We start from the raw sequence: 17,582 nt of genomic DNA, 5'->3' as shown, positions 1-17,582 counted from the left end.
TGCCTGAGCCATCAGCCATACCACCCAGCCTGCATCCTGGGCCAGCACACTGTCCTTTTTCCTATGTAGGCCTGAGCCACAGTCTGACTCCTTGAAACTGTCATCTTCAAGTCATGACCTCAACAGGCACCATGTAACCAGTGAATGCCAGTTGGGCACCCAAGACTGGGCCAGCATCTGGAGAGTGACCCACAGCATGGACCAGGCCACCAGCACTGGCTAATGGGATGTCTCCCAGCGTGGCCTGCTCTCACCTACTTCACAGGTAAGTGGGCAGAACTGACAGCTGCAGAGGGAGAGGGAGTCTGCCACCACAGAGAGACACAGCTCAGACTGGAGGTCCTCATAGGGTTCCAGCCCATCTCACAGCCTACCCACCGACGGGAAGCTCTGTGTGAGAGCCGGGATCGTGGGCTGGCAAGGTGGTTCAGTGGATATACTGGCTGCCAAGTCTAATGACTTGAGTTCGATCCCCAGAGCCTACATGGTTGAAAGAGTGAACCAAGTCCCACAAGTTGTCCTCTAACCTCCATATACAGTCTGTGGCATGCACATGTCCAGACACATGCACATGGGCACACACAAAGACCCAAGACCAGAGAGCCTGAGGGCTCCCGCTCTATACCAGTGGCTCTCAATCTTCCTGATGCTGTGACTCGAACAGTTCCTCCTGTTATAGTGATGGTCCCCAGCCATAAAGTTATCTTGTTGCTACTTCATAACTGTAATTTTGCTACTGTTATGAATGTAAATATCTGATCTGCAGGATATCTGAGATGCGACCCCTGAAAGGGTCAGTCAACCCCAAGGGGGTCAGGACCCACAGGTTGAGAATCACTGCTCTACAGTGAGGGGCAATTTGCAGCTTAGCTTGACTGCCTGGACTTCCCAAGGAGTCACCTCTCAATCTGGGACACTTTAAGCAACCGTCCCAAGCTCAGCACTGATTAACTTCTGGTAACTGGTAACTAAGAGGCAAAACACACCTGTAACAAACTAGAACAAGCAACCAGTCTCCCATCCCTGCAGTGCTGCTGGCTCCAAGCAGAGAGCACACGAACAGCTCCAGGCTTGCCAACAGAACAAAGGGACTGTGCCCTGACAATCCTGCACAAGGCAGCCTGTTCTGGGGAACATTAAAGCCTCACTTGCTTGGGAATGTGCTCTAGTTGGCAGCTTGTCTGTCTACTATGCACAAAGACTTGGGTTACATCACAGCACTACAACAGCCCAGCATAATGGTCCAAGGGCACAGAGGATCCCAGCACTTGGGAGCTTGGGACTGGAGGGTTAAGAGTTCAAGGTCACTCTCAGCTAAACAAAAGAATCTTTTATCTTGGTTGTTGCTTCTCCAGGACTATGCAACACAGAACATTTGGGAGGGGAGTGGGATGTGGCAGGAAGGTGAAGTATCTGAAAGCCCATAGTAGGGCGGGGCAGGGCAGGGCAGGGTAGAGATGTCCTGATGTCCTTTAAGGATTTTTTGTTTTGCCTGCCTGTATGTCTAGCCCACAGAGGCCAGAAGAAGGCACTGGATCCCTTGGAACTGAAGTGATGGCTGCTGTGAGTCCTCTTTAGGAACACCTTTTGATTGGTTTACTCAATTTTCCCACAAATAATACGTTTCACCTTTTTTTTTTTTTCTTTCTCTGTATAGCTTCGGTTGTCCTGGAACTTACTCTACAGACCAGAATGGCCTTGAACTCAGAAGTCCACCTGCCTCTGCCTCCTGAGTGCTGGAGTTAAAGGTGTGCACCATCACTGCCTGGCTTAATTTCCCCCCAAAGAATAAAGGGACATCTGGAGAGATGTCTCGGCAGCTATAAGTGCTTGCTACTCCTCCAGAGGACTCAAGCTTGGTTCAGCACCCAAACCCGGCAGCTCACGACGACTTGTAAGTGTAGCTCCCATCTCTCTCTAATATCCTTAGGCAAACCCACTCGAGAGCACAAACCCACACTGACGTCAGTAAAAGCAGCAGAATTATTTATAAAAGGAGAAAAGGGCCTAAGAAGGGAATTCGGTGGGAGAGGGTGTGCTTAGAACGTACATGCCCTGGGTTCTGTGCCCAGCACTAGGGAGAAATGGAGAAGAAAACAGGGTTAGAGCTGATGAAGAGGAAATGCAAGGCAGACCTGGGCTATGGAGTGAGTTTACAGTTAGCCTAGGCAAATTTGAGATACTGCCTCAAAATAAATAAAAAGGCTGCAGAGATGGCTCAGCAATTAAGAGCACTGGGTGCTCTTCCAGAGGTCCCAGCTTCAGGTCTCAGCATCCACATGGAGGCTCACAACCCTTTACTCCAGTTCCAGGGGAACGGACTGCATCTTCTGACTGCACTGGGCTCCAGGTACCAGGCTATGCACGTGGTGCATAGAGATAAGCATGTGGGCAAATACCGATACATATAACATAAAGAAATCTTAAAAGAATGAAACGAAGAAAGAAAGGAAGGAAGGCAGACAGACAACCCCACTCTTGCTCACAGGAATATCCACTGTGGCCTTATTTACAAATAGAAAAACCACAGTATAACCCAGTGTAAGAGAGCAAATTTGTGTTCCGGTGCCCAAGAAAAGTCCAGCTCTTTCCATTACCCTAAATGCCTTTCCAGTGAATGACCACACGGGGGCATGAAAGAGCTACATAAAACAAGACTTTGGCCGAGCAAGTGCTTAAACTGGTTTCTGAATGTTGGGTAGATAGATGGTTTAGCTATCTCTAAGTTCAAATCTTGGGATCTACACGGCAGGAAAAGAGACTCTAACTTTTGTAGGTGTTCAGGCTCTCTAATTATGAACACACAAAATTAATTTAAGGATAAATTTAAAACATATCAACTGGAATGCAAAAGCGAATCAGGTAGCATTCCTGTGTACACACTAAATTTGCTAGCTTTGCTAACAGTACAATGTGGATTTTTTTGTTTGCTTGTTTTTGAGACAAGTCTCACTGCATAACTAGCCCCTCTAGTTCTAGTAATCCTCTTGCGTCAGCCTCTGAAGGGCTTCAATTCTAGATGTACAGCACTACAGCTGGCTGATACAATAGTTAAAGTAAGAGAAAACTTCCCCCTGGGCTGTAATGCTGCACTAAAATCTTAGGATTAGATTTTAAAATATTACGGGGCAGGAGGTAACATGTGTAACCTCATCTCAAAGGATCCAAGCAGGGAAAAAAAAACAGAGGCAGGTGGATCCACAAATCCAGGGCCCTGGTCTACAAGTTCCCGAACAGCCAGTGCTACACACTCCTGTATGGAGTGGGGAGAAGAAAGATAGGTAGTGGCTGGCATGGTGGCTCAGTACTTAAGAGCACTGGCTGTTCTTCCAGGGGACTAAGGTTTCACTCTTAGTACCCACACAATAGCTCACACTTGTCTCTAGTCCCAGGGGATCTGACACTCTCTTCTGGCCTCTGTGGTCACCAGGGATACAAGTGGTGGACGTACAAACATACATGCAGGCAAACACCCATACACATAAAAAATAAAAAATAAGTCTTATAGAAAAATTTCACCACTAGTTTCTAAACTACCTACCTATATTTAATCCCCACCCCAGGATTAGTTTCTGTGACCAGGAACTCCCCAGAAATGATCATATGTCACTTCTGAGACTATGCCATAAGCAGGCCTCAATTCCCACCCAGAGCTGGTTCTTGCTGCTCATGTGTTGTGTGGAAGCCAACCACGGCTTGCTGTGACCCGTCCCTTCAGCCGCCCACACAGGCTGAGCTGGGAGACAGGTTCACCAGCCTCAACAAGCCATTACATGATGGCAGCCCTGCCCGACACCTTTCTTATTTCTTGATTTGAGACAAGAATCTCATATAGCCCTTGCTGTCCTGGAACTCACTATATAAATCAGGCTGGTCTTGAACTCAGAACTCTGCTTGCCTCTGCCTTCTAGGTGCTGGGATTCAAGGCTTGAGCCATGACTGCAAAGTCTCATGTCCTGCAGGCTAAACTGGAACTCACTCTGAAGTCCAGGATGACCTTGAACCCCAAGTCTTCCTTCCTGCCTTTGACTCCCAAGGGGACAGGCAGGCTTGCAGGCATGCACCACTTAATCAGGTATGCCTGGCTCCTGCCTTTGACTCCCACGGGGACAGGCAGGCTTGCAGGCATGCTCCACTCAATCAGGTATGCCTGGCTCCTTCCTTTGACTCCCACGGGGACAGGCAGGCTTGCAGGCATGCACCACTCAATCAGGTATGCCTGGCTCCTTTTAGTTAAGAGTTGTCTGTGTTGGTCAGGCCTGGTGTAAGAACACGGCATACAAAAAACTAGCAAGAAAGCTGAGCGGTGGTGGTGAACTCCCAGTTCTCAGAAGGCAGAAGCAGGTGGGTCTGTTTGAGGCCAGCCTGGTCTAAGTTCCAGAGTAAAGTTCTAGGACATTGAGGGCTACACAGATGGCTCTGTCTCACGGGAGGAAAAGAAAAAGAAAAAAGAAGAAAGAACCCCACAGATAGGCGAGTTTGTGCACATGTCCTAACTCTGTAAAGCAGCTGCTATTTATCATCCTCACCTAAGTGGTAAGGAAACTGATGCAAAGAGAAAAATAAGCAGGGTGCACAGGGGCCAGAGGAAGTGCTGGTAGATGACAGAGCGCTCCTCCCAACACTCCATAATTCCTTTGGACCATGCCAGCTAGGGACATTTCTGGGCTGTGGCCACCATTTGTAAAGTACAGAAGGACAGAGCTCGGTGTTTAAGAGCATTGCTGCTTGTCTGGAGAATCCAGGTTCTGTTCCTAGCACCCATCATCAGGTGGGTCACAACTGTCTGTAACGCCAGCTCCAGGGATCCAGTCCTCAGACCCGAGTGCACATACCCACATGGAGTTATGCACACCTACAGCAGACACAAGCAAACTCCTAATATGTGTAGAGTACACATTAGCTCACCGGTTCAACCTAAGCCCTCTTCCCCACCCTCAATCTAGACAGAAGAAACATGTTCAAGTTTATATGACAGGCAATCTATAGGTACAATCATGGCTGCCCAAGGGCCAAGCCCACACTGACGTTGCCATCCATACCCTTGCCAATATATGCTCTGAAGGCTCACTTCAGTGTCTACAAATCAACAAGAGATGGGCTAGGAACCCACACTGGAAAGTGGCAAAGGATAGAAACAGTTTCATAGAACAAGTAGTTCTTAAATATATAAAAATTTGCCTCACTTTACTGACAAAAAGAAGAAATACAACTTAAAAATCAATGCAAGGCACAATTTTTACAATAAGTCACACCGGTTACTTCGATACACTAGCGAGGCTGAGAGAGAACAGGAGCAAGCTACGCTGCTGACAAAGCAACACCAAGCAGTCCACAGACGGCAGCTTGGAGACAGCATTACAATGTAAAGCCATACATCTTTTAAAGTCCCAGAAAATTCAGTTTAAGGAACTTCTTCTAAGTTATATGTGGTAGAATAGACTTGTAAGCCCAGCAACTTGGAACAGTGAGGCAGAAGGACCACAAATTAAAGGCTTACCTGGTCAATTTAGCAAGTTAACTCTGTCTCAATTGGAAATGTTCAAAAGTTTGTGTGATAGATCTCAGCAGTAGCTTGCCTAGAGCCCACCAGGAACTGAAGGCGTGGCTCAGTGGTAGAGCCCCTGCCTAGAATCCCCCACTGAGGGGCTGGGGGCATGGCTCTGACAGAATGCCTACTTAGCATACACAAAACTCTCAGTTCAAACCTCAGATCACAAAATAATTTATGCTGCAAAATGCCACACAAAGCTGTTATTCACAGCCTTGTTCATAACAAGGAAAAACGAAGAGTGACTTTAGAAGCCCACCAACTTGCTAAAAAATAGTGTACCTACACAATGGTCTACTACCCAGTCATGTGAAAGAATAAAAAGCAGCCACCGAGGTCAAGTTTAAACAATAGACACAAGGTGTGAGCCTAGTTTTGACTAGGCACTCCACTGCATTTTATAAAACAGAGCATTCATGTGTGCTCATGCTCACGCCCACGTTGATAAGGAAATTCAAGAGCCTTGTTCAGGAGGAGCTGAGGATTTCAGAACGGTTCTCCTGGCTGTTGCAGAGACTGGGTCTCATGTAGCCCACACTGGGTTCAAACTCCCTATATAGCCCAGGATGACTCTGATAGTATGATCTTATTCCCACCACCGCCACTACCACCACCCTGAGCGCTGGTTACAGACCAGTGACATCAAGTCTGACTATAGCAATGTTCTGAAATGTAAAGGAATTGTTTTACCCAATACAGTTAGGAGGTCACTCCTCATCCCTTTGTAATTTAATGTGCTTGTCTAGAGCTAGACTCTCCCAGGACTGGCCCTGGTCTTAAATGTGCGCTATGGCTAGGAGACATTCAGGGAACGTGAGCGTGAAGAACAAAGGACAGAGTGTTTTCCAAGGCAGCAGGACAGAGGCAGGCAGGGCAGAGCGAGCGGGGAGCTGCATAAGGAGGCCAGGCTGCCAGGATGCATCTACCTGGGGAGCTGGAGCTGGGGAAGCCCGGCTGTCGGGGGTCTGAGCGCCGAGGCCAGCTCCTTTGGTGACGGGCGTGGCCAGGGCTGGGTCTTGGGCAGGAGGCGGGGCGCTGACTATGACGGAGGCAGGCACCGAGAGGTGGGGACCCTCTGTAGAGAGGGGCTGCTGGCTCCTCTCCTGCAAGGGGCCACCCACACAGGGTCAGAAGGCCCCCAGAGACCACGGGCTCCCATCTGAGTCTGCCACCCCGACTCAACCCCATGGGGAACAGTAGACAAGAGGTGCAGGGCAGGCAGATCCGGGAACCTCTGTCTGCTCACCCTCCGTGTTCCACCTGTCTGCCTATCCATCATCCCACCCACCATTCACCATCCCGTCTCTATCTTTCATACACCCGCACAGAGATGCTTTCTCATCTTTGAGATCACCGAGTATGCCCCTTCCAGTCTATCAATTGGCCTACCAGTCTGCCCTACCTTGTGGGTATCCCCGAGAGGCCCCACTAGCTGCCTCAGCTCAGCTATTTGCTGCTCGACCTCGTTCCCTCCCTCAATGCTCCCCCATACCTGGGGCAGGAACATCTGTAAGGAATCCTGAGTGAGGATGGCCGTTGTGGCCGCAGGGGGCGCCTGCCCCAGGACTATCTTCTCTGGGCTGGAAGCCAGGCTTGGGCTGGCCTGAGGAGGGGTGGCCTGAGGCTGGGTGGCCGCCTGTGGAGTAGGGGCCTGTGGAGGCTGCTGTGCCTGTGGCTGTTGGAGACCCATAGGCAGTGGTGTGGTGACAGCAGGGGGCACCTGGGTTGCAGGCTGAACGGCCAGAACTGGTGTGGCCTCCCCAGTGGTGGCAGCTGGAGTGGAGGGTTGCACTAGCCCATCAGGTGTGTTAAGCATGGCCACAGCACTGGGAGGCAGGGTGACGCCCTGAAGGACGGTGGTGGCTGTGGGGCCAGTGGGAGCCGGCTGGCTCTGAGTGGGCAGGCTGCCAGTGGCCAGTGACACAGGCATCTGGAAGAGGGCAGGCTGGCCCACCTGGATGGGAGCTGCAGAGAGGATGTGCGCAGCGCTGTGTGCCCCAGAGTGGGGTGCCAGCACTGGGCCCAGACTCAGTGGGCCTGCCAGGTTCTGGTTGGTGAGGATAGGGTTGGCAATGAGCTGTCCACCTGCGTGTGGTGCTGCAGCTGTGAGGATCTGGCCTCCCACGTTGGCAGGCAGGGCAGACAGTGACTGAGGGAGTTGTACGGCTGGGGTGCCTGGCAGCAAGAACTGGTTCTGGCCAGGCAGCATGTGCTGGGCAGGGATCACGATGCTGCTGCCTTGATTGAGGAGGTGGACGCTCATGGGTTTGCTGAGGGCCCCTGGTGGCTGTGGCGGGGCTGTCCCCGTGGTGGTGACTGGTGGCTGCTTGAACACATTCGCCTGCAAAGCTGGTGCCGGGAAGCCAGACAGCACCACATTCTGGCCAGCTTTGCCTGTGGCCATAAAAGTCAGGTTCTGGGGGGCCTTCGGCTGCTGGGGCAAGGTGCCTGGTTCACCCTGGATGGTAAGGGTGGCTCCGGTAGGGGGAAAGGGCTTGGGTGTCAGCTGGTAGAGTTTGGAGGGCAGGACCCCTGTAGGCTTGGGTTGGATGGGCGTAGGGGTTCTGTGTAAAATCACACTGGGTGCTTGTACCAGTGGTGATGTGCCAAGGCCCGGGGCCACCGCCAGCGGCTGTCCCGAGGGTGCCCCACTGGCTGCTGCAGTGGCAGCCCCTGTCCCAGCAAACACCGAGTTCCCGTTGAGTGTGGTGGTCACTGCGGCTGGAAGATTTTTCTGGATGACCAGGCCGGCTCCCTGGGGGGACACGCCGGCAGATGCCAGTGTCACTGGCTCTGAAGGACCAGCTGCGGAGGCCAGGTAGCCACTGACAGGTACCTGCTTTGCCAAGAGTTGGGAGGTGGGTGGGTTGAGAGCCATGACGGGCTGGCCCACCACTTGAATAGGTGTCAGACCCAAGGTGGCTGCTGCAGCATTCCCAGGACTGCCATTGGGAAGGCCCTGGAGGCCTGAAATGGGCTGAAGGGTCACATTGCCCAGGCCCACAGGCTGCAGGAAGGGCTGGACGCTCAAGGTCTTGTTGACCACATCCTGGGGTGGCACCAGGGCCTGGTGGGTCAGTACAGTGGGCGGGGCTTGCAGCCCCAGCAGATCTGCGCTGCCTGGGAAGAGAGCCTGGGGTCCTGCAGTCACTGCCGTGGCTCCTGCGGCTCCAGTAGCACCTGCCCCATTGTCAGCGGGCTGTAGGGTGGGCAGCTGGAAGGGGCCCAGGTCCAGTTCAGCCTCAGCCTCCAGGGTCTGTTCTGTGATGTTGGCCTCCTGAAGACTCTGCTGAAGGATGTCACAGGGCTGGTCTGGGCCCCCGCCGCCCCCTCCACCTCCTCCTGCTGCAGGGGAGCCCAAGATATCATCTTCTAGGAAGTCCAGGTCCACGCTGGGGGCAGGCTGGCTGGGCTCAGGGTTTAGGTGGTTGGCGGCAGCTTCCTGCACATGGAGCTGGAGGCAGTCAAGAGAAGAAGGCAAGAGCTGAGGTCAACAAAGGGACACTCTGTCTCAAGACCACCACAATCCAAGAATTTTCTATCTAAAAGAGACTGGGCACAGACCAAACCCTGGCTCAGTTGTAGGCCTCACTGTGCAACCTGTGGCTTGCTTAACCCGACCTCAGTTTCCCCATCTGCACCTATAAGTAGAAGGTGATAAAAATCCTGGGGATGAACGTAAGCAAGAGTGCTCAGTGGGTAAAAGCACCGGCCTTACAATCCTCATGACCCAAGTTCTATTCCAGTTCCCAGTGTGGAAAGAGGTAACTGACATCTTAAAACTGTCCTTATACCTTGACATGCATGCATGGCATGTGTGTATCCCAACTCATACAAGGATCACACACACACACACACACACACACACACACACACACACACACACACACCATATTAATAAGCAAAAAAAGTTTTGTTTCATTTTTTAAGAGAAGAGCCTCATTATGTAACTTGGCTGACTTATAACTTATTATATAGACCAGGGTAGCCTTGAACTCATGGAGATCTGCCCACATTTTTTAAAGTCAGCTGGACCACGGCTCAGCAGACAGAGGTGACTGCATGCAGACTTGACAGTCTGAGACCCCTGGATCCCAGAAGCTGGTAGGAAAAACCTAACTCAGAGAGTTGTTCTCTGACCTCCACACATATGCTGTGGTACTCATGTGTACAAGCATGCTCACATACACACATACATAGCCACACACAAAGTAAGCAAAATAAGCAAACACACAAATAAAACTGCAGTCACAGAGACCCACAATACCCCTTACAAACCAAGAGTACTTAATGACTTTCTTCTTTTTGGAAGGGGAAGGTTGAGACAAGGTCTCTTTACTTAATCCTGACTATCCTTGAACTTGCTATACACTTCCGACTGAGCTTGAACTCATAGATCTCTCCCTCTGACTGATGGGATTGAAGGTATGTACTGTTAGAACAGGCTCTGAGTCTCTTGAGATAAGGTCTCACGGAGCCTAGGCTGGTCTCAAGCCGACTACATAGCTCACCATAACCTTTGTTTGTCCAGGCTAGATTAGAACTCACTGTGTAGCCTAGGCTGACCTTAAACTTGCTCTATAGCTAAACTTTTTTTTTCTGGGGGGGGGGGGTGTTTACTTGTTTTTCAAGAAAGGGTTTCTTTATGTAGCCTTGGCTGTCCCTGGAATTTGCTCTGTAGACCAGGCTGGCCTTGAACACATCTGCCTCTGCCTCTTGAATGCTGGAATTAACGGTATACACCACCACTACCAAGCTGACTTTTAAAAAAAGAATTTAGTTTATGCGTATATGTGTGCCTATGTGTATTTATATACAACATATATGTGCCTGGTATCTATGAAGGTCAGAAGAAAGTCAGACTCCCTAGAACTGGAATTACAGACAGTTGTGAGCTACCACGTGGGTGCTGGGAACTAAACCCTATTCCTCTTTAAGAGCAGTCAGTGTTCTTAACCACCGAGACATCTCTCCACACCCCACAGATGACCTTGAACTCCTGATCCTCCTGCTTCCACCTACCAAGCGCTAGGATCATAGGCAAGCACCACCATTTTGTTTTTGTTTTTGTTTTTTAAATAAGAGCAAACTTTCTCAGGGGTTCTGGGTAATACACTGAACAATAACCCAACCCTCCAGTCCCATATGGTTGCCACAGGGATCATGTGACACAAAACTGTCTGACTCTAAAGTTTGATATGAGGCAGGAGGTTGGGGGGGAGGGGGGAAGAAAGACAGCATGGGCTGGTGAGATGGCTCAGCGGATAAGAGCACTAACTGCTCTTCCGAAGGTCCTGAGTTCAAATCCCAGCAACCACATGGTGGCTCACAACCACCCATAATGAGATCTGATGCCCTTTTCTGGTGCGTCTGAAGGCAGCTACAGTGTGCTTATTTATAATAATAAATCTCTGGGCCTGAGCAAGCGGGGTTGACCAGAGAGTGGGGTTGATTGGAGTGAGTGGGGCCAGCTGGAGCAAGAGAGGTTCTACAAAAATTCAATTTCCCAACAACCACATGAAGGCTCACAACCATCTGTACAGCTACCGTGAACTCATATACATAAAATGAATAAATAAATCTTTAAGCCGGGCGGTGGTGGCACATGCCTTTAATCCCAGCACTCGGGAGGCAGAGGCAGGCTGATTTCTGAGTTCAAGGCTAGCCTGGTCTACAGAGTGAGTTCCAGGACAGCCAGGGTTATACAGAGAAACCCTGTCTCGAAAAACCAAAAATAAATAAATAAATCTTTAAAAAACAAAAGATAGACACAGCACAGCAACTGCTGTTAGGGAGCCCCTGGTCACAATGCTTCCTCAATGTGACCACAATCAGTGGCAAACACCACTCAACAGGCTTATGGTGCAGAGTCATAGGCAATACACAGGCTTGAGGCATGTCAACTCCGACTGAGACTAATGAAAGATCCAGCGTTGGAGCTGGGCACGTGGCCTAGGTGCCTGTCTAGAGAGCATGAACTTGGGTTCTTTCCCCAACATAGGCTGGTGGTGCGTGACCATAATCTAACACATGACGGTAGAGGCAGGAGGATTAGAAGTTAAAGATTATCCCTCAACTACCTAGTCTATTGCTGGATGTTCAGGATCTCACAAGACCTTGTCTCAGAAAACCAAAATACATAATCTTCAATAAAGGTCTTGAAATAACAAGACAGAGTAGAGTGGCCACTGCTGTAACTAGGTCTATAAAATCTAAATTGTTTTTCTAAACCTAATCAGTATGATAAAAGGTTATTTGGAATATGCTGTTATGGTTGATTCATAAAGTAACAAGTTAAAAGATGGCAGTTACAATGACAGGGACCAGGGAAAGAAATGAGGACAGGAGCAGCAGAGTAGCAAGGGAGAAAAGGGAAAGAGGGAGCTAGGAGATAAACAGCACAGAAAGGACTTGCCTCCTAAGTCTGACAATCCCCAGAACCCACCCAAAACCTGCCAGGTGGAGCTGGAGAGATGGGTCAGAGATTAAGAGCACTGGCTGCTCTTCCTGAGGTCCTGAGTTCAATCCCCAGCAACCACATGGTGGCTCACAACTGTCTGTTTTGGGATCTGATGCCCTCTTCTAGCCTGCAGGTATACACGCAGACAGAACACTGTATACACAATAAATAAACCTCTAAAAAACAAACAAGTATGCACAGACATACATGCAGCAAAACCATTAACATATAATAAGCATAAAATAATGCTCAAAAATTGGAGGATGTAATAAACCCTGTGGTAGGAAGGCAGAGACAGGAAGGACTTGAGGGACTAGCTGGCCGCCCAGCCGTAGCAAGTTCCAGAGCAGTAGGAGACCCTTATAAAACAAGCTGGATGGTTCTTAGCAAGTGATAATACCCCAGACTGGCCTCTGGCCTCCACATGTACAAACATGCACGCATGCACGCGTGCACACATGCACCTCCCACACAAACAGAGAAGCAACTGAGGGTCTCATATAGTCAAGCACAGAGAACATGCTCTCTGCAGCCACCATGGAGGAGCCCTTCCCCCAGGGTCACACGGTATCTACCAAAAGCACTAGAGGCAGCCAGCCTCTGCCTCGCTCTCTGCCCAGGCTTGCCCTCCAGCCTCTGCCTCTTCTTCTGCTCCAGCAGTATAGGCAATGTCCAATGGCCAGCGACTTACCCCAGGACCTTCATAGAAGGCACTTTGGGCCTCCACAGGGGCATCCAGGAGGTCATCGCTGTCCAGCTGCAATGAGAACCACCCCCAACCCAAGGTCAAACATAAACAGAGCAGGACCAGACTCTAGAGCAGAGATCAATTTGGGGTTGAGACAAAAGGAGAGGGTTATAGGAGGAAACATAAGAGCATCTGTCAGAGAATGGGGCTGGACACAGGCTTCCACCCAGGGCACTTCCTGTCAATGTCAAGTCCTCTGCCTGGCTTCTAAGACGTGCCTGCCTTGACCTTGGGACTTTGGCCTCTTGGTATGCACCCAAGCTGTGCTCCTGCATAGCAATCATAGCCCTCCTGGTAGCACATCCTTGAGGGGGGTTGTGGCAATGACACACCTGCTCATGACACCTGTCCCACGCTTCCTACTCTTTCCCTTCTCCCCAACATAATGTGCAGTTGTGTGTTTGCTTTATAGAGGGGCAGGCCCTGCTGCGTCCTGAGGATCTTGGTACCTGAACTGAGCCTAACATAGATAACAGTGATCCACTTGCCTCGTCCAGAGGGCAGGAGGGATTTAAGGCATGCCTGGCCTCCCTCTACCATATTCACTGCACTCGGCGATACCGAGTACTCTCTCGAGAGCTCAGCACACTGATGCCTCTCCTTTAAGAGGCACAGCTTACTTCTCCCATTAGAGTGTACACTGGAGTTAGTGGCTCCTTCCTCAAGGCAGACACTTGTAGTCCAGGCTAGCCTCAAACATGCTAGCCATTAAAGCTGGAGGTAACCTGCTGATCTCCTGCCTCTACCTCCTGAGTGTCGGGGTTACAGGTGTGCCCCACCAGGCCTCATTTTATGTGGTGCTGGGGACTGAACTTAAGAGCTCTTACTTAGCAGCTCCCAAGTGTGACTCATGAAACTAGGTCATAAAAGGTATAGTGGCTTCCTCCTGGCTCTCTGTCATGGGTTGCGTGTGACAAGGGAACTCAGCTCCCATATCCTGAAGACATTTAAACAGTGAGAGTGAACACAGGCCTCCTTGGACTCCAGACAAGCCCATGGGACAATGGTTCTCAGCCTTCCTGATGCTTCGACCCTTTAATATAGTTCCTCAAGTTGTGATGACACCCAACCATAAAATTATTTTGTTGCTACTTCATAACTGTAATTTTTCTACTGTTATGAACCACAGTGTATTTTCTGATGGTCTTGACTAATTCCTATTTAAGGGGTCACTCAACCCCCAAAGGGGTCACAACCTACAAGTTGAGAACCACTGCCTTAGATGCTTGCAGCTCCTGTTATATAGACTGCTGTGACCACAGAGGAAGTCCCTGGGCCAGGACCACCCAGCTGATTCCTGATCCAGATTTCCAACAAGGTAAAAGCTTAACAAACAGGCATTAAGTCACCATGTGGAGGTAACCTCTCAGACCACAGTAGAACACAAATAGTTCCACACTGGTTCCCCACAGACAGCCACATTTTCCCAGATTTCCTGGGACATAAATAAAATCTGAGTCCCTGAGAACTGCTGTCAGGGTCAGAATAAATAAATCAGTCATGTGTGGTGGTGGGTGACTTTAATCGAAGCACTGGGGAGGCAGAGAGGGTAGATCTCTGTGAGTTCAAGGCCAACTTGACCTACCTAGTAAGTTCTAGGACAGCCAGGACTACAAAGAGAGACCCTGCCTCACACTAAACAAACAAACAAACAAACAAAAAAATAAAATATCCTAACCAAGTCTAAAGCACTCAATGCTGTCTCATAATAGTTCTGAATTTAGCATCTCAACTCAAGTCTCAATTTTATCCGCCACTAGATAAGCGCTGTGGTCATCTTAATGCCACTACCTCAGAGTAACCCCTTCTGACCATACCAGCTAAAGAAGATCTTTGCTTTATTTTCTTTAAGAGTGTGTGTGTGTGTGTGCGTGTGTGTGTGTGTATAGGTGTTTTGCCTGCATGTATATATGTCTGTGCACTGCATGCATGACTGGTGTCATCAGAGGCCAGAAGAGGGTTGAATCCCCTGGACCTGGGTCCCCTATAAAGGTCAGCCAGCACTGTTTTGTTTTCTAAGACCGGGTTTCTTTGTGTAGCCCTGGCTGTCCTGAAACGCGCTCTGTAGATCAAACTGGCCTTGAACTCACAGATCACCTGGCTCTGACCCCTGAGTGTTGGGACTAAAGACATATGCCACCACCACCCAGCCTACAGCCAACATTCTTTACTGATGAGCCATCCCTCCAGCTTTGGGCTTTATTTCCCTCCCCTCCCCTCCCCTCCCCTCCCCTCCCCTCCCCTCCCCTCCCCTCCCCTCCCCTCCCCTCCCCTCTCCCTCTCTTCCCCTCTCTCTGTGTTGTGTTTGTGTGCGCACAAGTTATACACATGTGTACGCAGGTGCACATATGGAGGCCAGAGGAAGTCTTGTCTTGGGGGTGAGGGAGACACAATTAGATTGAAGCAGACTAGGGCCCAGCTGCCCCTTCACAGGGTGGCGCCTGGAGGTAGTGGGGGGCGGTCAGAGCGACTGTTTCTGGAGTGCACAGAGCTAGATGGAGGGGTACAAGAACCACCTCCCAGGTACCCCCCCCCTGAAATCCTGACCAGGAATGGGGCAGCATTCTTACCCTCCTTCATTTGCAACATCCCCCACACCGTCATCTCTCTGCCTTATTACCCTCAGACACAGACCCTCTCAACTGAATTTGGAGCTAAGCGAGGGATCACCAAGCCCCAGTGATCCTCCTGCCTCTCCCCTCTCCCCAAAGAAATGAGGTTACAGGTGCACATGGCCATGCCTGGCTTCTTACATGGATGCTCAGGATTTGAACTCAGGTCTCCATGCTTACATATGTTATCCATACAGCCATCCCTCTAGCTCCTCTCATTTCTTTCTAGCCATTTTCTGCATGATACTTTTAAAGAAAACCTTAACTAGTAAATAGTAAATGACATTTATTTATTTGTTTGTTAGTTTGTTTCTCTGTTGCCCTGGCTGTCCTGGAGCTTGCTCTGTGGATAATTCACAGAGATTCACCTGCCTTTGTCTCTTGGGTGCTGGGATTAATGGTATACACCTGGCCTTTTATTTATAATTTTTAAATATAGTATGATGTTTTAAGAAAATATGTATATCCAAGACAGCATTATTTTCAAATTAAAAAATATGCTGAGATCTTTTTGCCCAACCCACCTCTTTTTAAAGGCTAACTTATTTGGTAAGTCAGGAAGAAGACACAGCAAGAGGGCAGAGACTTAGGGAACCTGGACCTTCCTTTGGCTCCTTCAGGCCCATGCCCCAGGAATGCCCCTCCACACCTCTGTCACTTACCTTCTCGGATCCATGCAAGAAATCATTGAGGGCCTGGGGATCACTGCAAGAGAGAGGGAAAAGAGACCTTAAGGAGCCAGGCTGAGGAGTGGTGGGAGGGGAGGGGTATGGGAGACGGGCGTGGGTGGGTGGGGGGAGCCCGTTACTCACCAAATCACGTCTAGTAAGCATCTCCCATCCTCATCATCCATTTCCACTAGATGGGGTGGGGTGGGAAGAGGGTGAGGGAGACACAATTAGATTGAAGCAGTCTAAGGCCCAGCTGCCCCTTCACAGGGTGGCGCCTGGAGGTATTGGGGGGCGGTCAGAGCACCTGTTTCTGGAGCGCAAAGAGCTAGATGGAGGGGTACAAGAACCACCTCCCAGGTACCCTCCCACACAGAAATCCTGACCAGGGATGGGGCAGCATTCTCACCCTCCTTCATCATGCCCAACACCCCCCACATCTGATAGTGATGATGAGATGGCATCAATGGAGATTAAAAGGTCTCTGATGGGGCACAGGCCTTATGCTGAATGCTGCATATAGCTCTAACTGCATAAAGTATGGCACCCCGACTTTAAGGGTGAGGAGTTGGAGGTACCTAAATTGGAGGTGCCATCTTCCAGAGAGTAGGCTGTGAACCCTAGGGAACACATCTGTTCCAATCTCCAGGGTGCCGTTCTACTTTGACTTACACAGCCTAATTCAGAGTCAAAACCCAAACTCCCTGGGTGTAAGATGACCTGCACCTTTGATTCCAGTACTTGGGAAGATGTCTGTGAGTTCAAGAGCAGCCAGACCTGCATGGTGAGACCCTGTCTTAAAAATAACATAACCTGAACTGTTTTCTCAGGGTCTGTGGCTCACACCAGACTCCCACCAGGCAGGCTTCTGCTTGAGTTCACCAGCCATGTCCCTAAGCCTATGCACTCCACAGCCCACGGTCCTGTTGACGGAACACAGTCTGTGGTCCGTAAGGTGCGGTAGGGGCCTGTTCTGAGTATCAGTGGGATAGAGCAAGGGAGGGAGGATGGGATAAGAGCAAGAGAAAGGGCCACCACATTCCTGGGTGAATCCCTGAGACCTATGCGGTGTGGGTCTCAAGCAAAGAAAGGTGACAGGCATGATGTGTGGCAGTGGGGACTGAGGCGGCAGGAGCAGGGAGGGTCACAAGGCTGGGCCAGAGAGGTGGCAGTGTGGGGTCGGCCTCCACCGCTGAATGATGAGGATGCGGACGGCTAACGTTTGTCTGGAGCTATCTGGCGCTCACCACTGGCTAGCATAGTCAGAGCCCACGACAAAGGTTAGCGTGGTCAGCCCTCCGGAAGGAGGAAGAGGCTGCTTCACCCCTGCACCCCAAGAGGAATGGATGCTGTCTGCATTTCCCCATCTGCCTCCCAACATACAGAATTGCTTCTTGCCAATCAGCCACCCACTCCTTCAGAGCATCTAACCACATCCCCTCAGCCCTAAAACATTCATCCAAAGGGCTCTCCACATGCCACACTGTCCGCCTTTTTGAGACAGGGTCTCTCATTGGCCTGGAGCTCACCAATTAGGCTACGT

The 17,582-nt window shown here is 50.3% G+C and overlaps 1 protein-coding gene across 2 annotated transcripts in view; it reads right to left on the bottom strand.

The window, feature by feature from the left end:
* Positions 1-17,582, bottom strand: part of Bicra (BRD4 interacting chromatin remodeling complex associated protein) — a 78,949-nt gene that overhangs the window by 10,550 nt on the left and 50,817 nt on the right. The window contains exons 3-7 of one of the 2 annotated variants that reach the window (XM_085842149.1): positions 16,184-16,229; positions 16,034-16,076; positions 12,703-12,768; positions 7,044-9,005; positions 6,478-6,654 (exon numbers count right to left, since the gene is read on the bottom strand). In XM_085842149.1, the coding sequence (XP_085698275.1) occupies positions 6,478-6,654; positions 7,044-9,005; positions 12,703-12,768; positions 16,034-16,076; positions 16,184-16,224 (2,289 nt within the window). In that variant the 5' untranslated portion in view covers positions 16,225-16,229. The remainder of the gene's footprint in view (positions 1-6,477; positions 6,655-7,043; positions 9,006-12,702; positions 12,769-16,033; positions 16,077-16,183; positions 16,230-17,582) is intronic. The other variant, XM_085842150.1, reaches the window with a different exon arrangement.

This window comes from Mus caroli, unplaced genomic scaffold (assembly GCF_978045245.1).
Source record: "Mus caroli unplaced genomic scaffold, Mus_caroli_1 scaffold_8, whole genome shotgun sequence".
In the NCBI taxonomy this organism is placed as follows: domain Eukaryota; kingdom Metazoa; phylum Chordata; class Mammalia; order Rodentia; family Muridae; genus Mus; species Mus caroli.
The sequence above is the reverse complement of the archived record's forward strand: the minus strand, read 5'-3'. Positions and strand labels throughout refer to the sequence as shown.